The 23,268-nt window shown below is 41.9% G+C and overlaps 1 protein-coding gene across 2 annotated transcripts; it reads left to right on the top strand.

Moving 5' to 3' along the window:
• The first annotated feature begins 15,015 nt into the window (after positions 1 to 15,015).
• rcn1 (reticulocalbin 1, EF-hand calcium binding domain) lies at positions 15,016 to 21,116 on the top strand. 2 transcript variants are annotated; one of them, XM_080493491.1, is made up of 7 exons: positions 15,016 to 15,182; positions 15,258 to 15,525; positions 16,506 to 16,699; positions 16,787 to 16,965; positions 18,561 to 18,621; positions 19,439 to 19,638; positions 19,797 to 21,116. In XM_080493491.1, exons 2-7 carry the CDS (start codon positions 15,275 to 15,277, stop codon positions 19,902 to 19,904), a joined length of 993 nt encoding a protein of 330 aa, XP_080349617.1. In that variant the 5' UTR covers positions 15,016 to 15,182; positions 15,258 to 15,274; the 3' UTR covers positions 19,905 to 21,116. The 2 variants fall into 2 exon arrangements, with proteins under 2 accessions (XP_080349617.1, XP_080349616.1); XM_080493490.1 differs by having other exon boundaries at positions 15,023 to 15,163.
• The last annotated feature ends 2,152 nt before the right edge of the window (positions 21,117 to 23,268 follow it).

The following is a 23,268-nucleotide window of genomic DNA, read 5'->3' as shown; positions in this document are numbered from 1 at the left end:
TAGTACCTCTCCGTTTGATAGAAGGTTGTTTGGATTTTTTTATTTATTTTTTTTAAAAGGGGGGGATTGAAAATTGTAACTTGCTAGGCCCTCATGAGAGTATACCAGAAAGGCCAAAGTCATCCACTCCATGCCTGTTGGAGTCATCAGGCCTGCCCCCGTGGTCTCTGCCACTCAAACAGCAGGCATGGCGTGCGCAAAGATGTTTAGATCATCTGATATTTTCAATTTAAGATACAGTGTCCAAAGATAATGCAGCCTAATTACCTCACCCCAACATCACTCCGAGGCACACATACGAGCAGCGCGCATACAGAGAGAGAGAGGGCAAGAGAGAGGGAGAGATGGGGGCGAGAGAAAGAGACTAATACTCATCACTTCTCTCTCTTTCTCTCCCCTGTGTGAAATGTTTTAATAAGCCCTACACGCTCTGTGTGCAGAGTTTGATTTGTTTTCTCTCCATGCTCCCCGGCCCTGGATCGAGACATTAGCCGAATTCCCCCGGGGTGATTGGATGCAATTTGTCCGGAGTAGACAGGCACGTCCTGGATGTTAGGAATTCACTTTGGCTCAACGTGACAAGTCTGACTTCGATCTACAATTGCATCTGAGAGTGCAGAGAGCGGAAAGATCCCATGCCATTAAGTGTTCTTCTGCCCCCTCCTTTTTTTTCGGCAAAATAACAAGTCCATTCATTTGTTCACAAATATTCATAACAGTTCAATTTGGGAAACCCTTAATCTCCCAGTGAGGTCTGTGTGTGCCGCTAAATGTAGTAACCGCGGTGGCGCACGCCGCCTTCTCAGAATAGAGAGATAATGTCAAAACGAGGGGATATTTTGCCCAAAATCCATGACCCTTTAAATTAGATTAAAGATTGACAGTGGGCTGGATTTAGGAAGAAAAAAAAAAAGGGAAAAAAGACTGACACCTGCCATGCAGACTTGCCTTTGATTGATTCTGATGCTTCGTGCTGGCAACAATAATGCTGCTGTTTTGCGCAGGGCTGAATAGGCGCATTTATCACTCACTTGCCAGGAGTGGCTGAAGTCAGTGTCCGTGTCGCGCTGTGAGCTGACAGGGGAAAATGGGAGCTAACGAGGTTGTCAGATGTCCTGACAAGACAAATGAGAGCTCGTCACTCCCTGTGCTTTAATAACGTTTAATGGAAACGTATTGCGCCGTTCAAAATAAAGTGTTACACATACCAGGGTCTGACGGCGACGCAGTTAATTACGCACAGCGAGGTAAATTATGCGTCAGCTAAAGGGTGTTGGCCTGAATTCAGCAGCACCAAAGAGGACTATCTATAAAACACCTATGATTTGTAGGTAGCAAACCAACTTGACCTTGGAGTTTGTGCTTTTGTGTTCTTAAATAAAATATGCCCAATTAAATTATCAAAGCTTCCCAGCATGTCAGTTTAATCGGACTATGTATTGTCATCACCTGTAATGATCCAATACAAATAGTATGTCTTGATGTTCTCGTGCCTGTTGTGAAATGAGCACCTTACACGTTTTCTTTTCAATATCAAAGATCAAACAATTGTATAAAAATGCAACACAATTATTTTATTCTCGGGAAGCTTACTGTCCACTGTTTCACGTGCTTAGTTCTCTCTTTAACAGTCTCCACTATATATATCCACTCTGTGATGTATGTCAAGGTTTTGAGTTCACCTCCACCGAAGTCTGGTTCTGTGTTATGATGAAATGTAACCCTTGTCACCTGTCACAACCTTCGCAATGGTCTGCTCTGAAAGGGGGGGGGGGGGGGGTCACCATTACTCATGCTAGAGCTGTGATGTGGCTGTTGTTTTTTTTTTTTTTTTGTGAACAGCACTGAGCACAGAGGTTGTGCATTCTTCTGTGTAATTCCTGGTGTGCAATATAGCCAACACAGGGTATGGTAGTTGTGGTCATGATACATAATCCCCAGGGTTGGCCAGGAGCTGGGCTCCAAAAGTCAACGATTTGTATCGTTATTTTGCGTTGTATTGTTTTTCTTTTATTTGGTAATCGTCATTTGAGATCAGCTTGTCGGACCGTATGTCTGTTTTTGATTAGATGTACCAGATGCACACTGAATACCGCACTAAAATCCAACACGGTAAAGAAAGGTTCGTCTTGTACGTCTATACGTTGCATGCAGGAGCGCACATTCAACAAGCGCGCTGAGTGACAGGTGACCGGATGACATTTGTAAAGACCTCATTCTGCAATGCTCCTTTCTCTCCTGATGGCAGGGGCGGTTTGGGTGCGCACAAATAGACGTCATTTCGCTAATGCCATTACCTGGCCTCTGGCACTTGTCTTGTGCAGGGTCATAAAGGTCGTGGCACCTGCTGCAGAGGAGCGGAGGATCCAAGGAGAGGTAATTACACTGCACACTGGCCGATAGATAGATAGATAGATAGATAGATAGATAGATAGATAGATAGATAGATAGATAGATAGATAGATAGATAGATAGATAGATAGATAGATAGATAGATAGATAGATAGATAGATAGATAGATAGATAGACATTTGTGCAAAACAATTAAATTATGATGTCCCAATAAAAGCACAAGGGGTGCCAGTATGGTGCACAGGCCAGTGACTCTATAGCTCCAAGCAAAACAGGAAACAGAACATAAAACACCAAATGTGACAAACTCAACGCAGATCTGTGTGATATGTATAAATGGATGCAGCAGCCCAACGCAGTACATGAACTCACACAGATAACTGCGCTATGTAAAACAACACACACTAAATCAGGCAATAACGACGACAAACCGTCTGGAAAATGGTCGCACATAGTGCAGCAAGAAATCACTTCGTCCTCCCCTCCCTCCCTCTCCGTGTCTGGATGACAAATCCTATCCTGAAGTAAATATTTTGAGCATAATTGAACTGATTGTTATTTGCAAGTTTCGCTGTCTTGAATATAAAAGCGGCGGCGCGCCTGTGCGCACTCATAATGACTTTCAGACCATTGGCAAAGATATATTCATAATGTGGCGACTCTTAAATCACTAATATGCAATTCTGTAGTATGTATGTCAGGATGCATTATTGATTTGGCCTTTCCGTCTTTTTCGCAGGGCGCAAATGTTCTTTTAACACTGGAAATGTGAGTTGTACTGGATTCTGCAGGCTCCGAAAGGTCACAAAAAGCTCGTCTTTAAAATGTGACACACACTGACCCTTTCGCTGCTTTTAAGAAAGCTCACTAGAGCTCACTAAAAGCTCGCTAAAGCCTGCCAAACTCTGGAGGAAAGGGTGAGGGGGAGGGAAAAAAAAATAAAACCGCGACACATAAAATGCAGGCAAAAAAAAGAAAAAGGAGAGCAGTAAAAATGTGTGTTTGACAACATGTTTGTGACTTATTTCGGAGGCACTTTGTTGTACCTTGAACGTATAGATTATTGAGGAGCTCTCTGAGAAAAATAAAGATAATTTTCGGGTCAGTGCGTCACTATTGATCTCATTCACTCCCATCCTTCACAGGCCGGTTATTCAGCAGCACCCCGCTGTGGATACACACTACATTTCAGTCTATACAGTGTTAAGCCTACATCCAGGCTACAGAGAGCCTCTGTATGGACCACGAAACGTGTCTAAATCTAATCACAAACGTACCGTAATTAGACAAGTAATTACAGGCGTAATTAACAGCCTCTTTCTGCGCGCTGTGCTTTGATATGCACGGGCAGCGAGCTCCGCGCTTTATGGCGCACAAGCAGCAGCGGCGGCGGCGGATAAAGTCTTTATTATGATTGCTGGAAACCCATCTGGTAATAGTCTTGCCCGAGACCTCCTCCCCCCTAATCAAGGTTTTAATTAAAGACGGTTGAGGGCCACAGAGAACATGAAGGCCAGTAATTAAGACTAACATTGGACCCTAACAGATGCAACCCTCCATGCGTTGGTGCAAAAAAAAAAAAAAAAAGGAAAAGGAAAAAGAAAGAAGAAAGGAAGCACACAGATCAAGATGCGCGCAGTCGTTTATGCATATGTGTAATATTCAATAAATAATGACGGCTGAGCCATGATTGGCGGGGGATAACCATGCTATATTCAAGCTTATCTGAAAACAATTATTATGGAATTTGCAGCCAGTTTGCGTCAAGTACAAATTTATCAGACTGAGAAAAAAAATGAAGATTAAACTCTAATGCTGCCGATAACAAGAGGGGATTTTCACAGTAAAATACAGTGTTAGATCCTCTTTTGAGATCAGAGGGGTTTTCCCATTTACATGGGGGAGTCCGGGTGTTTGTTTTCATATTTCTTTGACATGTATTGATTTGAGGACAGCTGTAGGGTTTTGTCGCAGGAGAGAGACCCCCCCCCCAGTCACCTTGCATTAGTGTGATGTGTGCGCAATAGCAAGACATCTGAGGGTCCAAACAGCAGGCCAGCTGACAATATCATCATTAAAAGTTGACATAGCATTTTATTCTTTAACTAGAAAGCTTGAATCTGTTCAGCTTGATTTAAATGTAAAGATATAGGCTGCACTCATTCACTTATTTGTAAGATTAGAATATAAGATGTGAATAAAAACGTGTGATTTCAGTCTCAACTAAAAATGTATTGTTTTATGTATATGCTACGCGTAAAACTGCACCTGGAATACCGCAGGTTATATCTCTGATCCCGACAGATCTACCAAAAAAACCTCCACTCACACATCTTCTTTATGCAAATAGATCCAATAAAAATTCTGATGTGCTGTTATGAATATTCACATTTGCTTCAGTCACTTTCGACTGATCCATTATCTATCTTACGCACGGACCTGCTCTTACATGCTTTTTTCTTTCTTTTTTTCCCCCCATAAGTTGCTTTTGCAAAAGTTAAGATTTGCCCCCCTTTCTTCCTTCCTCTTCAGATGGGAAAGCAGATGGGCAGAAGTTTAGCCAAAATCCCCCGCAAAGTTTCCTGCCTGCCCGAGCACCACTGGAGAAACCTACACGAAGAGTGCACTTTGGCTTCTCGACCTGGTCACATCTCCCTGAACAAATGGTAGTCTACCATAAGGGCCCACGGTGAAACACGTCAATAGAAAGAGTCCATCATCCACCTTTTCTTTCACAAGCACGCATGTGAGCACATGAGCTACTCCAGACAAGATTACGCTCACTTTAACTCTGTCTTCGTGATGTGTTGTACTCAGAAAATCCACCTCTTCCATTATTGCAATGCCCCTTGTTTTGGAGTTTCTGCATATATAATTGAATAAATAAGTCAAATTCACACAAATCACACATAGTGGTTTTCTGAGAGCATCGGTCTTTGGGTGAATAACTGTGTCCTCAAATAACTAAACATTTAGAGCAACAAAAACAGATCTGGGTAACTTATATTCCAATCTGTCTTTGCAGCCCAGAGTCTGAGTCCTACAAACTCATCCTCGGATGATAAAAGAGGAGAATTGGCCCGTATGCTACAGCAATTTCCACAGACAGTCCACTTGTGGAGCTTTTCTGCCCTCTAGCGCCCAGAAAGAGAATTGCACCACTGAGAAAGACGTCGCAGACTGTTTAAAGATGCTTGCTGCTTTAATTTGCGCTTTCCTGACCAACAGTGACCTAAAATTGTTTGCAATTGGGTGAGCAGGCAGAAATTGTGCAGGATGATTGCTTTCACAGTTTGAATCCACAATATAGGATCTGCTCTTAATGTGTCTCGGATCTTATGTTGATCTGTAATTTTGTTTTTAATGTATGTTTGGAAACCACAGAACAATGCGGGGACATGGTGGCACTTCTAATCATCACTGTCGTTTTTCTGAGAAAAAAAGGGTCATGAAACAAGAGCAGATTAATTTTTCAACTGACTTATCACTTTAAGCGATAGGGTTAATAAAACACAATACAAGTTTGACCATAAAGTGTGACAACGAAGTCTTTTTATCCATTATCTATAATTTATAGAATATATGGACCTGAATAATCCCAGAAAACCCACAAACACAGGAACAACGTGCAAAATCCAAACAAAAAGGCCCCCCACATCCTCCAGGATATTCTCACTGTGACGCAACAGTGCTAAACACTGTCCATAAAAAACCTTTTGGTAAAGTATATTGTTGTTATTATTGTGAAAATTCAACCTAACCCAACAATTATTCAAATTGGCTGTGATGCTTGATGTCAAATCATTCCATTAACCATGATTACAAATTAAGTGGCTTACGAACAATAAAAGCATGATTTTATATGTTTTGTTTAATTTCTTTTATTTACATTTTCACAAAACAGTTCATTTTAGTGAGAAGGTTAAAGGATGAAAGATAATTGGTCCAAATCCAACTAGAACACCCTATGAAGCCTGTATCATTAAAGCACTTTGTGCTTTCTTTTTGTAAGAACAGTTTAAAGATATTTCCAAATGGCTGTCGACTCTGCCTGCCTACACACAGGTGAACTTATAAACGTATGAGTCGTCAATCATCCCTAACGGGGGATTAAATCTTGGTTTAGGCTGCTGTGAGCCAGGATAGGTTTACCCTACTGCTGATGTGTTGTTACAATACCAATCCTCATTATATCATATGTAAGGTTTCCTTTGTTACACCTCGGTTGTTAAATATTTCCAATATTGTGCACAAACTTTAAAATCCTAATAGCTGCTGACATGTATCGATGTTTTTTCATTCCCTGTCACACTTTGTTCATCGAGGCAGTTAATGTATGTATGTAGGTCTCTTTTGTGTCAACAGAAATGACCTGTCATATCACCTCAGTTTATGCTGGCAGACTACGTACATTTATCAAGGATGTAATAAGGCTCTGAATGCCACAGTATGTAGCTCAAATGAGGTGTTTTACACAGTCTTGCATATTGTGCTTACGTATGCTGAAAAAACTAAGATGACAGATGTCATGTTTGTTTTTTTATCAATACCTCAGCACTTCTGTTGATTATTTTATGGCTGATCATATTGCTGATAATAGTTTAAACTGCTCATTCTGCTTCTAATTAGTCCCGAAACAGTGCCAGCGTATCAATATAGACTGTTGAACATTGCTGGGTGTCTTGATTGTTCCTTTTGTCCTTCTTGCCCTGCATTTTCTTGCTTGTGTGATTTTAAACATTGGAAAATATTGGGACTGTAGATAATGGTCAGTGAAACTCCTGTGAGACATTTAAACACTTGATTATGAACTCTATGTTACACAGCTGGAAGTTTGAGTTGATTATTTCTTGGTAACAAAGTTCTTTTCTCGCCGTTTTTTAGCAGTCTTATCAAACTTTCCCTTGAAACCCTCAACTTTTATGTGAGTTTCTCCACTTCGCTGCGTGAACACTGACCAGTGGCCATAACTAACCCATCTTTTTCATTAACGCTTCATCACTGGCTGTAGAAGAACAGCTCTGTGAATCTTTCTGCTTCAGGTACATAAGAAAGAAGCAAGCAATTATCCTTAATATCCCGGTAATGTAAAAAGAATGAGACTTAATTTTCCATCTGGTTGCATGGAGGAAAATGTCAAATGTATTGGATTGAGACCGTTGTTTTAATCATTAAGGGGAGCACAGCAAAGGTTGATGAAGGGGTTTCAGGGTTTTTCTGCTCATGCATAATTTAGCCTATTGATCAGGCGGACGCAAAAGCTTGTGTTGCCAATAAATGGGTGTCACAGATAGTTCCATAAATTTGACAAAGTAATCTATGGTAATGGCTTGTGTAGGGATATTAAAGTATGTTGGAGAACAGTGTATTGTCATTATAATTTGTAAAAGATTACAGAGATTTTAGGAAGAGACACAGTTATGGCATCTTTAAAAGGCACGCACGCACGCACACACACATGTTCACTTTAATGTGCTGCAGAATTTTGTCTTGTAGAAATATGTTTCCTTAGAGGCTCTCTATCTCTCTTTTCCTCTCTCTTCCTCACTTTTCCTCTCTATGCATGGAGGGAGGCTGGCATTTACTTGACAATTTCTGCCTTTAAGTGCAGGCTTTAAGTGCAGTGTTTTTATCTACACCTAAGATAGCTACGGACCAGGACAATTTAACAGGCAATTTAACTGACCGTGTGTTAGTGAAGCTGTCTGAGTCCCACTCTTTGCCAGAGCGCCATGGCATGATGGATGTAGGCAGTCTGGGCTAGGTGAAAAGACGCGCGCACGCGCACACACACACACACACACACACACACACACACACACACACACACACACACACACACACACACACACACACACACACACACACACACACACACACACACACACACACACACACACACACACACACACACACACACAATCCTATTGAATACACAGATACACAGACACACAGCCCTGCCATATTTTCCCAATACAAACGCATATGGGCCTATCCACAGCCAACCCCCTTCCATTAAGTCAACATCTTGTGCTGGCGGTTGGAACAGTGCGGGGCTGGAGTCAGGTCGTCCAAATCCGTCAGTAAGAGGAGGCAGAGGCGTTTGTCATCCTCCTCTCTGGGCACCATCCTCCTGGAAGAGAGAAAGGGGGGACAGAGGGTGGTGGAGCTATGAAGCATCTGGCTCTGGTAGCTCCAGCTGCAGGGAGAGAAGGGGACAGGAGCTGTGCTGCAGCCCAGGGGAGACACTCTTTCTGCAGCCAAAACCCCTCCGCTATCCCAGCTCCTGCATGAAACAGCAGAGATGCAAATAAGAGAAAGAGTGCTTTTGTGGCCATAACCGACAACCTGATAAAGTGGGAAAAGTTGTGCAAAGAAAACAAGCAAATTTTAAGTTGTTGAATTTTATCTTTCAAAGAATTGAAGCAGTTTTTTTCATTGGCTAATTCACGAGATGCCTGCTGGTTAACCTGGGGCCCAAGGGCACCCCGGCATCAAACGCACCAGACTATGGGGATAAACAAGTGAACATCTTATATGACTAGGGTCTTTTTTTTGGTTGTGGGAAGCTACAAAGGGATCATCTGTGACAGAAAAAGACCGCTGTTACTGTGGAAATAATCTTTGCAGCATGCGCAGACACTTGAGCCCAGTTTTCCTCAAACAAGCCGAGAAGGTGTAAAGAAAGTATTGTGGTGCCAACTGAAGAGAATGTTGGACCAGAGGAAAATGTCACCCAAATGATGACCCATAAATCACAGGCCACAGTCACGCAGCCAAGGCCCAGAGACAGTCTTTAGCATCTAACGTGAGCACACAAATGATGTTTAGCCAGAGACGGACATTTAGCACCAGACTCTATCACTTCTGCGGGCGTTTTGTCACAGATGTATGGATGAGTCAGAGCCTGGGGACGGCGTTTAGTATTAGCACTTTATGTCTCAGTGTGTTCCAGGGTTTGTTCTCAGGGCATGTAGTTATGCTGATTGAAGGAAGGAGATCGAATTAGAAAAAGGGAATAAGAAGTCCTCAGAGGGGCAACACATGTATTGTTCTCATATTGCAAAGTGTGACCTTTATAGGGGGAAGATCTAGGGGGCTGAGGAGGCCCTCTTCCCAGGCTGAGATGTCCTCTAGAATTAATTAACCCCATTCTTCCATTAGGCCGCTGGGATTGCATATTAGATTTGGAGAAGTCCTGACAGGGAGCCTCTGCACTGTCCTTCTGATCCGTGCCAGGTGCGCTAACTTCATGTTAAAAGTGACTTTTTTTGGATGTTTGTTTTTTCTTTACAAATGTGGGTCATTATTTCCCTGTGATGGACTGGCAACCTGTCCTGACCTGATGGATGGATGGATGGATGGATGGATGGATGGATGGATGGATCATGATTCATCTCAATCGTAGAAACATGACTGGGAATGATGGGTAAAAGATGACCAGTGACAGAGGTCACCAACAGCCTCAAACAAGAGATGTTCATGGACACTATTATCCCAGAGACAGAAGGTCCATCCAGCTGATTTGCGGTAGTATCGTCTCATGTACAGCTCCAACTGATTTTGTATCTTATCGGCCATCCAGGATGATCCTGTGAATTGTTTTCAATCTTGAAGGCCAAACTTACTTAATGTGTGAGAGAAAACGAGGCTCATGAGCTCAGAAATTGAATTCCTTTAATTTCATTTTTGAGCTTATAAATAAGAAAAAGAGACAGAATCACATGTTGTTTTTTTGACATCTTTGAGATCAATCAGCTATCCCATTCAAAGGCCTTCACAACAACATGAAGATACTGCTATGGTTAGTCAGAGAAGTTAATGAAATTAGCGGCACAGATGACAAGCATCTGTTTGATGTCACTAATGATATGTCAAGGGGACTGCCGTGTGCTTTTGTTCTGATCGCCTATAGATGCATGTCTGTGTAATGTGATAAATTAGAGAACACAAATTTACCACTCTTTCTCTAAAACCGGACCATTAATGTCAATCATGCCGACGGCTCGAGCAAGGCAGAGGGCTGCCACCTCACACAACAAGCGCAGGTCCCCGACAGTCTCATGATGATGGTCCACAGACGGTCTGCCATAAGAGCCCCAGCTAATCTTTTTTTCATGGTCTTCATTACGACCTGTCAGGACATAAATTGATAGTAAATTGCCATGTTTATTAACACGGCACTAAAACAGCCTCCTTAACACTCCTGCCCCCTCGTGCAAATGTTAACATTTAACAGTGACCAAGAGGATCAATTAAGATGCTGCATGAAATCAAACAAATACCCCTAAAGACACGCACACACACACACATACACACATACACACACACACACACACAGATCCCAACATTCACAATTCCACCTTAATATGCCTCCTCAAACATTATGTCCTCTGTTGATGACCCCCTTTGAAGACCTATTCAGACAGACACTTGCTCGCCACATATTTTCAGCTCGAGTAACGATGGGAAGGAAGGGCCATGCTTCACAAAGCACTGCATCAACACAGTCTAGAGTCTAAGACTTGGTGCGGCCTTTGCCATATAACACAGTAATTACTAGATCAAATCTGTTCAAATTGAAGCAACGCTGTTCTGTGATCCCTCCTATACTAATCAGCACGCTGAGGTATGGCTGTGCGACTATAAATTGCTGACTTAATTAAAACCAGGACCTCTCTGTCATCTAATTACAGGGAGAAAAGGTTATTGCTTCAATGCAATTTTCCAAATATGATTCCTTCACAGTTATTAAAGGCTCAGGCGTCGTTTATTGTTTCAGATTTTTCAATATGGAAATGGCCCCGGTGACAGACGTAATGACTCGGGGAAAACGCTTCATCTCGATAGTGGCCTGGCACGGCCATTTGTCTAAGATAAGTGGAGCGGACAGGAGCGGGGAAATGTCATGGGAGGCATCCCATGATTGCCTCCACTTTACAGTTGTCATTAAACAGAGCAAAGGTTTCTTTTCTCCTATGTGGCAGCAATGAGAAGTTTATTAATCTATCCAGAATGGTAGGGGCGGTGAGTTATTATAACTATGAAAATTCACAAGGGACTGGAAAATAGTGAAGAGTAATTTTGTGATGGGAGACTATATTCGCTGTTATTGTTCAATCTGATGCTATATTACACCTCAAATCAAATTGTTTTATATGGAGTTAGGGAATCAGTGATCTCAAACATTTATTCCTGGAGATTCCCAATTTTCCTCTCTGAAAGGGTATAAAGCCACGCTCTGATCTCTTACCTTACACTGAAGCCACGTGCCAATAAACACACCCACTGTCATCAACATACTAAAAGCTGGGGCAGTGTAAGAGATCTGCTGAGCAGTCTGGAAAGCACCTTATTGTGGTTTTCTTTAACATTTCCAGCTCTAACTTTGATGACCTTGGGGAAGGTCTCCGACCCTCCCTGTGATCCCCCAAAAGAGCTTCTTGAACTCTAGTTTGAGAACTGCTGCTTTAGATGAAGTTGATTGTGATGAATACAGCTAATAGCCTCACAGTGTGTTGGTCTCCCTGTGATTACCGTAGTTGTCCTTTTGTCTTGTCCTCGCTTGTGTTTTCCTATCATGTATCCATTCAACACACTGATTGTTTGACTGATTCAAAAAAGACAATCTGGACAAAATAATCTTGTCTTTTGGGGTTACAACCAAAACACTTTGTTCTGTTAAATATTCGTTTCAAGTGTGTGAGTGTTCTTTGATGGCAAATATAGATAAGAACTTACTGATTTTGAGAAATATTTTAATACTTTGAGATACTGTATCCAAAATGTTCCAGATGTATGGCCTAAAACTACATAAATCAAATAAAACAGGCTTGAAGTACAATTATGCGTAATAAATCCGCTTGAGCAACAAAGAAGACACTCACAATACATTGGACTCATTTGTTATCCAAAATAAGAGCATACTTCTTAAAAAAAACCATTTTGTTGTAGTAAGGATTACATGCACGTACTTTGAAATACACAAACCAATATATAAGAGTATTACAATCTAGGTTACTGTCAAATTCACTTCCATTGTGCATGATCTCTGTTATTTATAACCACTTAATTATTCACATGTTCAGATGAATTGTTTACGCTTAAATGAGCAGCGAAGCTTGTGTTGTACAAAGCAACAACAAAAAGGAATATTTTGTAAATCAGATAAATACAGTGTGTGTCTGTAAGCATGGGGGCAAGAAGAGGCCACAACAGCACTGTATATCCTGGACACTAATGCTCTGCGTCTCCCACCATAGGGTTTTCTTAATTACATTAACCAAATGCATTCTGCAGCGTGTGCAATCTCATGGTTAGCTGAACACCCCTGTAGCACCACACACCCCCCCCCACCCCCCACCCCCTTCCTCCCCCCCATTCCTGAGTGAAATATTCATGTTGAAAGCCACTCTTACCATTTACTTTCTCCTCCAGCATGCCAATGCCCGCAGTTGTTCAGCTACGGTACTATTATTTAAGAATAATATTCACTTCATAGCAGAACACAAATAAAAAATAAAAAATAAATCACTTTTGACTAATTTCACTGAGACACAATTGTGTGACTGTACCATTGATGCCTTTTCAAAATTGTAACAATCCTGAATATTGTAAAAAAAAAAATAAATTAATCATTTATATGTGTATTTGTAAGTAAAGTATGGTATTTGTTTTAATGCGTCTCATATTGTATGATGTTTACTTTTGATTTATATGCTTAGAGTATATTTGGGAGATGCATCTTAATGCAAAAATACATTTGTATTTCTTCATATCTGCACAACACACTGATTCAAATTGACCAGGCAGGACTAATTTAAATACATTAACTATTCATTAATTGAATAAAGAGGCTAGTTAGCCCCAGGGCCTCTTTATAATCATAAACTGGGGTGTACTATTTATGCAAAACAGCAAAGTGCCATGTGCTGGCTTATTATGCTAATGATGAATGGCAAAATACATGTTTCTTCTGCCCACGAAGGAGGATTAGGCATGGCAGTGTCAGCAAGTTGTTTCCAGGGTAGAGAGTCTGCTCTTCTCGATTACAGCTAGTTGAGATGTGGCTGAGTAATGTGATTCTTCTCGTCCTCTGCAATGTAGATATGATCACACCCCCTCCCCTATAAGCAAACTCTTCCACTGTCTCTTCCTCAAAACATTATGCTGAAAGTAGGGATTTAACTCAACTGGACCACCTTCACTGTGTCACAACAACTTTTCTCCTTCAGTTTTTCCAAGTTGTCTTTTGTTTGTATAAAGGTTTCACTTACTGCAGGTATTTTCTGATACAATGCATAAGTCCAAACAAAAAAAAAAGGTGAAAAAGAAGGCTTACAGTATGCCACAGTGTTAAAAGCTTTAACATGAGTCTAGACTAAACCCTAAATCTGTCAATTTAAAAACAGAAAATACAGATGGGGAGAGGTCAAATCAATAAGCATACACACTGGACTTGGACTGTAGGAGGAAGTTAAAGTACACAAACATGCAGACACACAGGGAGTAGCCCTCCGTCTAACTGTAAATTCAAACTGAGAATATTTTTTCTGAAGGTAACGAGGTTAACATGTCTGTGGAAAAAACAAAAGGTATATTAATTGAACTTTTAGATATTCTGAGGAGTGTAAAGGAAGCTAGTCATTATCTGTTAATGTCTCAATCAATAAGCAAAGATGGCTGTAACCTAGGCTCCTCAGCCTCACTTTAGTGGCTCCATGTAGCTCTAACAGTTGATTCTATTTAGAATGTTGCTGCACAAAGAGGCAAGCCTTCAAAGGATTAATCAGTATACACCCATATGTCACCTGCTTGGCACCTTTCGTTGCAAGAGATTGATGTTGAATGTCTGGCCCCAGTGGAAGAATCCAAGAAAAGAAAAGTTGTGAAGGGAAACAAGAGTTTAATTCTTCATTTGCAGTTGTAACTTTACTTTAAAGGTGAAACATGTTTTGGAGCTCTAAATCACATTATTTTGGATGGAAGTTGTAAAAAAAACCATTTGAAGACCCCTGGGTATAGACTAGTCATAAAGTAATCTGTACATCTTCTGGAGGAAACCCAGGAAAAAAACATGAAAACTCCACACAAACTGAAACCAGTACTATTGACACTGTAAGGAAAACCACTACACCAAAGTGTGAGAATGTAAATTTGAACTGAGATGAGTTTAAATAAAACGACTGAGTATATGCAAATCAATAAGATATCTTATTGATTGATTAACAATCTAAAGTTCTGTTGTGTGTGGAATGTTAAATTTGCAGAACAACGCTTATAACAGAAATGACATGGTCTGGTGTGATGAACTTTAGGGAAGCAAAGAAAAAAAACTATATTGATTATGTGATGGTTATTTATGTTGCTGTAGGGTGTACTTGCCTGTACACACACCTACGTCTTAACAACAGAGAAACATTAACAAAAAAAAACTTGTCAAAGCTCCTCAGACCTTCTTTGAACTAAAGTCTTTTCATTTTAAAATCCTGGCCCCTCAGTTGGGTCGTCGTCTTGCAACGTGGCGCCTGAACCGTCTCGTGTTACCGACGTGCTCTGGACCAATACGAGACGCCCTCTCACCGCACGAAGGCGGGTTCTGCTTGAAACGGACTCTGTGATTGGCTGTACGTGCGGCGGCAGGAAATCCCTGTCTGGTTGCGTCTCTTCCTTCAGGGAAAGGGGGACAGGAAGGATTGCCTGAAAAACCGTGGGAGTGGGGACCTGGCGGTTTTTTTTTTTAAAGCGGACCTGCAGGTACAGGTGTCCTCTGCAGGTTTAGCTGTCGGAAGCCGCTGCAGCATTGTCACTGGTACATGACACCACAGAAAGTAGGAGAACAGGCCAGCAGCGGGTAGCGACTCTCCGCAGTGGCCCACAGCCCCTATTTCATTGTGCTGTTTCAGCCTCACAGCTCAGCCCGATGGCCGGCTCCAGCTTCAGCTCCAGCTCCAGCTCCAGCTCCAGCTTCGTGTGCGTCCTGCTCCTCTGCTCGGCCGTGGTTCACCCAAAACCGACTCTAAGGAAAGAGCGGGTCCTCCACGACCCAGAACTGAGCAGACGAACCCACGAAGACAACAGGAGCTTCCAGTACGACCACGAGGCCTTTCTGGGCAAAGAGGAGGCCAAAACATTCGACCAGCTCTCCCCGGAGGAGAGCAAGGACCGGCTCAGGTAAGGACCGAGAACCAGCATCTCTCCTCCCGACCAGCCTCTTCTGGGATGTGCTTTTGTTTGTCTAAGATCACGAACCGACCCCCCCACCCCCCACCCCTGTTTGCGGGTCTGTTGCGTGTAGCTGTTCGAGGCTGGGGACATTAAAGTTTCACAACATGAGCACATGTGCCTGAGAAAGATGTGCATGCCAGCAGATCTGCAGCGCCAGATAAAACGGTGCATTACCACCCCGCCGTGTGCCGTCACACACACACACACGCTCATACATAGAGTTAATTGATTCTCGGAAAATCTTAATTATAAATCGCCATTAAAGAATCATGTGATGCAGATTTACTTTTTTTTTTTATTTGTTGCCCTTGTGAGGTTGAGACACCTCACGCGGTGCTTCCTGTCACTAACTGCACCTCATGTGCCACGTGGTTGTGTTTGTGCGCCTCTACAGCGACTGAGGGAGTGGGTTCTGTTTTTTTTCTTTCTTCCACATCTGCTTTAGTGACAAGTTGGCAGCTTGTGATAAAGAAAACTCCTTCCTGTGGTGTTAAGTGGGAGGACCCCTGCAACATCACAACGTGGCAATCCAACTCTAAGAATACACCTCAGCTACAGAGCCTTTTTTTTTTTTTTTTTTTTTTACTACTATTTTGGGTTTCCCTGCTCCTCCCACTGGAGTAATCGTATTGAAGCCACAGCCCCTACTGTAAAAACACCCAAACTTACAGTAGTGGTGTCATTTTACTTATCATAATATAATAGCAGTCTGGTTTGGTCCATGTTTACCCTGAAGCAGTGGGAAACGACACCAAACACTCCAGATGTAAGAATCAGAACCAGATTACAGTAGATCTGTGCTTTGAGCTTTAAAACCACTTGACTGCTGGTTCCTTTAGGGGGGTTGTCAGTAACTGACAGTAATACAGTAACTGTATCTGATGCGCAACGATATCGGTAATGTCTTCTTTGTCCGTCTCTTGCAGTAAAATCGTGGACCGAATAGACAGCGACACAGATGGCTACGTCACTACAGCTGAGCTGAAAGCCTGGATAAAACGTGTCCAGAAGCGATACGTATATGAGAATGTAGCAAAGGTGTGGGCAGACTATGACCTGAACAAAGACAACAAGATCTCGTGGGATGAGTATAAGCAAGCCACATATGGATACTACCTCGGTACGGATCAGCTTGTTGCGCCCACACGTTGTCATTAGTTTGATATTAAAATGTCGAGCTTAACTAGTTTGATTTCACCTTCACCAGCCAACCCGGAGGAGTTTGACGAGTCCACCGACCAGTTCAGCTTCAAGAAGATGCTTCCTCGTGACGAGAGGAGGTTTAAAACGGCCGACCTGAACGGAGACCTGGCAGCAGACAGGGAAGAGTTCACATCGTTCCTCCACCCTGAAGAGTTTGAACACATGAGGGATACTGTGATTCTGGTAAGCCGCCTTCATCCCCACGATGTTTAAGTGTGATTAAGGCCAGACTGTTGTCTCACAGGTATCTGGTGTACACTTATACAAGGTGAAACGTGGCAGCTCCTCGGTCGTGTTCCAAGTTTCACCGGTCTAATTCCTTGTGTTAAAATCTCCACTTATATAAAAACGCTACATCTGAATGAACCCGTAATGAAATTTTAACCCGGCCCTGAAATGATTGAGGCCCTATATTTTTGGGAACAGGTCCGGTGGGACGAACCAACCGTCCCATTTCAGACTCCCATCTTTAAATATAAATTTGGCTACGTGGAACATTGGCGTGGCAAATGTTAGCGGCAATGCACTATGCTGCCGTGTTCATTAAAGTTGTACTACCCATTTGACGGAGTTAATTATTAATCCCACATTTTCATGATGTTGCTGAATTGTTATCAACAGAAGGCTTAAGGCTGCGGTGTCGTCGCTGATTGTGGTGAATCTGGCTGAAAGTAACACAACAGCCATGAATAAGACTCCTCAGACCACAGACCCTCTTCTCCCCGAGTGCAGAGGGACGTTCTGGTCACAGGAGAAACTCAAGGAGGCGTCTTTTTTTGGCTTTTGAAAGGACGTGACTGGAGAGGAGTGGGGCAGAGCGCTAACGGGTGACTTCATGTTTGCCAGTGGACCAGCACAACAAGCTGTCTTTGTGCCAACTATTCACCTCCACGCTCGCACAACAGAGCACTTTGTTTTCGATGCCCCGCTTCATATTTCAGTGTGCCGGTAACTAGTGTCTGAGGCCACAGCCCCAGTGTGCGACCCTCTGGTAAAACAATGGCCTCCCTCCTAAGGAAGGTGGTTTTAAGTTTGAAATCGGATAGAATAGCACTAAGATGACTTGAAACACATAACCGAAGTACAACATTATTGTATTCAAGTTAGTTTTTTCAAATGACGGCATTATGTTCACTAAAAATATTGGTCTCACCTCTCTTGTTTCTTCTTTGTAAGACGGAACTCGCATCTCTTCCACTGTATGTTTTCAGAACAATAAACATTTGTTCTTGTTTACCCTCCTCAGGTTAAGTGGTTGAAGGAAGTGGATGGTTGTATCTTCTTGTTTATTATTAGTGAGCTATTAGACCTCGGTAGCTATAGAGCCATAAATCATTCATTGTGCTTCAGAGAGGAGAATTCACCTGCAGGAAAGGATCCATCTGGTGACCGAAATGTAGGCCTGTGCTGCTGCGTGCAGCCTTTATTCCCCAGTGCATTGTGGGTTGGTGTGCACACACTTGTGTCACTGTTGGCTAATAATCAGGTCACAGAGAGAAAACCTTTGAGTAACAGTTGAGTCAGATCCAGGACAAGTGAGAGAGAAGCCATCTTAAAGCACTTTTAAAGCTTGTGTTTGTCTTGTTTGTTAAGAGCGTAGATCATCTCTGAATGCAGGGGTCTTGGCCCTCATCAGCGGTCTTGGAATTGTTGTGTCAGTCTGCCGGCCCAGCTGTAAGCCGGCTCTCAGTTGTACAGCCCGGGGCAGCCAGTGTTTGTCTTTATTATTATTACTCCCGCCCTCCCCTAATGACATCATTAACTTGTTCTGAATGCAGGAAACTCTGGAGGACATTGACAAGAACGGCGACGGACATGTGGACGAGGACGAGTATATTGGTGAGTTCATGCAGTGCACGGAAAAAAACCCAAGTAATTTCAATTAAAGTAAACAAGTAAGAGATGAAACAGCGGCTGGTTTGAAGTAATCTGCCAGCTTATCAACACATGACACTAAGAAGAAAGTCCCAGCAGTGACAATCAAATAAACGGACCTAAAAATGGAGCGTTCACGAAATAACAACTCCTCAGGATCATAATGTAGAGATGGAGTTTTAGCATTAACACGGTGCTTCACATTTCTAACCGGAGGAAGCAGTAAAGATGAGGATGTCTCTGCGTCATAGTATCACAATAGCAGTAGAGTTTGTAATGGATCAGGACCCGTTCATTATTCGTTTAGACGATTCCCCATTTCCATTTCTTTGAAACGATCAAGTTGGTTAAAGTCAAATCAGCAGTTATAAGTATTGAAAACCTAAATTGCGAAAGCATTTGATTTAACCTTAATAGATTTTTCAGTGTGTTATTATGTTAAAGAACCTTTGGTTGGTTTGATTGCTTGAGTTTGGTGTTTTAAATGTTGTCATTCATGAAGAGCTTTTTGTTTTTTAACATAGAAAAAGATACAATCAAACAGCTCTTATTGAGATGATGTTGCTTTTGAACATAATTTTCCAGTTTTTAGGGATTTTCTTGGCTGTTTTTCGCTGCATTCCAAATGAAGAGTGTCATGATGTGAACAAATGAGAGTTTAATGGCCTGTTGAGTAAAGTGTTGCTCCCTGCTACTTTAGTTAGGATTTCAAACAGCAGTTGTTAACTTGGTGGATTTAAAAGAACAAATTGGTTGTCACACGTTTTGTTGTGGTTTGCAGCGGACATGTTTGCCCATGAGGATGGGGGTCCAGAGCCAGACTGGGTCAGGACTGAGAGGGAACAGTTTTCTGACTTCCGAGACTTGAACAAAGACGGGAAGATGGACCAGGATGAAATCCGACACTGGATTATGCCACAAGATTATGACCACGCTCAGGCTGAGGCCAGACATCTGGTGTACGAGTCTGACCAGGACAAGGTAGGCCTGCTGACGCCTCTGTAGGTCAGGTAGACCTACAAGACCAATAAGGATTTTGAGAAAATGAGGAAACATTTGAATGAGGTCATGTTGTAATTTGTTTCACGGGATTTTGAATTTTTTTTTTAATAATTCTTCTCCTATTTTCTGTTTTTCAGGACCAGAGGCTGACTAAAGAGGAGATCCTCGAGAACTGGAACATGTTTGTTGGAAGTCAGGCCACCAACTACGGCGAAGACCTCACGAGGAACCACGACGAGCTCTGAGATCGCCCGGCAGCGTCCCGGAGGTGTGTGGAGACACAAGTTAAAAGCCTCCGTCTCCACAGACTTAAGACTCCTGCTCTTCCTCGCCCCACCGGTCCATCAGTTTTATGTGGCAGCGGGACGGACGTGTTTGATTTCAAGCCAACTCTCTAAAAACGAGGACAAATGCGGAGTCGGTCCTGACTCTGAGGGTCTGTTTCAGTCTTCATAGCGGCGGTTCTGTTCCTGACATTCAGGAGCGAGCCCAGACCCACAAGACGTCCTTTCCATCGCCGGTGCCTTCCAGCTGCATCGCCGGCTTCACTGCCTCAGAGATCTGAATAGATAGTCTTGTTGAGAATAGGAGCAGACACACAAACAGCAATTTTAATGTGAAACCACAGCTCAGAACATTTCTTTATTTATTTATCAGCTAAAGATCTTTTTTTTTTAAACTTAAAAACTCAAATGATGTTTCTTTGTTTACAGCCTCACTGTTCTAATGACTTTAATGCTAAACGTTTTATTCCTCAAATGCTTTTAAGAACTGTTACTGAACTGATGTTTGTTCGCATGTTTTTTGCACGTGTTTGGTTTTAGTGTAGCCCGTGAACAACTCTTCCCTTCATACTTTGTTTGAAATGTATTTATTTCTACACTTAACGTCCTCCTCCACGACGGAATGTGTTTTTCTTCTTGTCACAACAGTCAAATGGTTCAACTGAGGAATGATTATGTGCAGAGATGAAGAGGAGGAAAAGGCGTCTCTGGTCTCTGAGCGAGTCCTGTGGGGATTAGTTATATCATTTACTGGAAAAGAATGTTCATTTCATTGTAAACCGGTATGATACTGAAACTTCTCCGCTGGAAATTTACGTCGTAGTACAACTTGAATCATCTTCTATACATTAATGAAAGTTAGAGCTTAAAAAAAAAAAAGCATATATATTCACATATGCAGGACAATTCGAGTTTTTTTGAAATGACATTTTACATGGATAAATCGTTAAATATAATATTGAAAGAAGAGCATTTTAAATTGATTTAACATGTCCTGGAAAACTCAAAGCTCACCATTACGTTGTTTACTTTAGTTTTTTTTTTTGTTTTTTTTACCTTTTCTGATGTTGCATTTTGAGCTTCACCAGTTTACAACTCCATTTCCATTAAAGTCGATTTTCTAAGTACATCATTGGCCTCAACAAAGGGGAATAAAAGATTTCCTGTCCTTGTATCTCTGTTGACTCCTTGTTTCTTGTCACATCACTCCGAATCTGGCAGACGTGTTGCCGTCGTTGTCAGCACCTGGCTTTTTATATAATGACGGGGAATTACTGGAGTTTGTCTTTTTGCCACTTAAGTGTTTGACAGGTGCAAGGTAGAAAAATGAGCTTTGCATCAAAACACTGTCACTCCAAAACTGTTTGACGCAGGCGAACTGCCGGCATATCTCATGAGGACAAACGTTTACTGTATCGGCGCAGAAAAATGTCCAAGTCAAAGTGTTTTGGGAGTTAAACACACTTTTCACCTGTGTGTTTGAAGACATTGTTCCGTCATGAAACCTTATTGTTCAAAGAGAAGGACTTTGAACTCTGGGAAATACGAACCAAAAGGTGGAACAGATCGATTTCATGAGGGGGAAATGCTTCAACCTGGAGTTCTGGGCAGAGATCACAGGGGCGCTGGGACTTTGACTGCTCCCAGGTTATAAGACACTTTCGAGAATGTAAAGATCACCTGGGAAACTGCTGCTGCATGTCTATGTTAACCAGAGTAGATGTGTTCAACATCTTCTCCAGGATGTTTTGCAGGGTTATTCAGGAGGTCTCACTAAGGACGGGCTTAGCTTTTCTAAGTCCTGGCAACTCAGGAACCATCAGCCGAGCATGCTGTTACTTCTAATCAATGTATTTATGTTATTCCTTTTAAACTGAGAATGACTTTAAATTCATAATTAGTTCTTTAAAGAATCTTCCGAGTATGTAATCTAAATCACTCTGGAAACCTGGTAGAATACCGATTTAGTATTCTAACATGTTTTGGTTGAATTAAGTTTTAACTAGAGTGTTTGCTGATATAACACATGGATACAACTGAACGATTGTCTTCACAGTCAGTCTAGAGTAGCTTTCATTTGTTCATTTGTTCATTTGTTCATTTTATTGAGAGCCCCATTAGCTCTTGACTTATTGCAGGCGCTATTCTGCCTGGGGTCTCCTTCTTTCCTTCTTTCATGAGTACCTTTTCAAGCATTGGATTTCACTCATTGCATATTACAATAAAAGTGTTTGCTTCTTTCAAAATCGAAATAATGAGTTTATTGCTTTAATGTCTGAACATTGTCCATAAAACTAGAACTCCTCAAAGTGTACTGAATGAAATGTCTGCTGTTGATCATCCAAAGGTTGAAAAAATAACATCAATAACATGGAGTATATACTTTTCATATACCTTTCAGTTTGCGATCTTTAAACTATTGTTTGTATGTTTAATTCCTGTAACTCAGGAGTTGGTATTAGAGATCAGATTTTCAATACTCTTTCCACCAATTACTAATCATTTCCTTATAAAATTGGTCACACACTGCGTATCTGCTAAATGAAAGGTGCCTGTTGATATCACAATGCTTTTCTTCTTTTTCTGACATCTCATTTGAACACTAGTTATGAATCCCAGTGCATGCAATACATACAGGCCTGCTGCATGTGCTTCAGTGGTTCACACGCACACACTCCAGGCGGCTAATGGCATGGGCTTTTCAAATATTCAAGTCTGTATTCAACTTTTGATTCATTGAGCATCAGGAACAGGCGGATGCTGTTAACACTTCTCATGACTAATTGCAGTCTGCACACTCTCACACAGCAGAGATGGAGTTGAGCTGACTCTCCGTTGCTGCTGGCAGTTGCAGTAAAACTCTGGGATGTAACTGAGAAAGCAGCTCTGCCACCCATCCTGTCCCCTCTGCCTGCTCATGTGGAACATATGGATATATGTGTGCCAGTTAGCAAGACAAGTCAAGCGGGACCAATGCGATAAAGCTCATTAGGAGCAAGGGACAGGGCGATGTACTTGTGGGCTGCGTTATTATGTTGTAATGCGGGGCCTTCTGCAGACACCCCCAAACCAGAAGCGGAAGCTGTCTGCAGAGATAGTCTCAAATATTTAGGTCATACTTTGTCGTTTTGGTCTTTTGATTAGTCACTTGATATCGTCAACATTTATACAACTTCGAAAATTATTGTGATATGAATATAACAAATCCTGTTTTTTCTTTGTTTTTGTTTTTATTTTGAAAAGGCAGAGGGTTATCAAAGACTGGCACAGCTCTATATAGAAGGTAATTTAAAAGTTTTGTAGGAGTCTTTCAAATTCAAAAGAT

Source organism: Lipophrys pholis (genome assembly GCF_963383615.2).
Source record: "Lipophrys pholis genome assembly, chromosome: 2".
Taxonomy (NCBI): domain Eukaryota; kingdom Metazoa; phylum Chordata; class Actinopteri; order Blenniiformes; family Blenniidae; genus Lipophrys; species Lipophrys pholis.
Note: the sequence above shows the minus strand (reverse complement) of the source record. Positions and strands in the feature narration are given on the sequence as shown.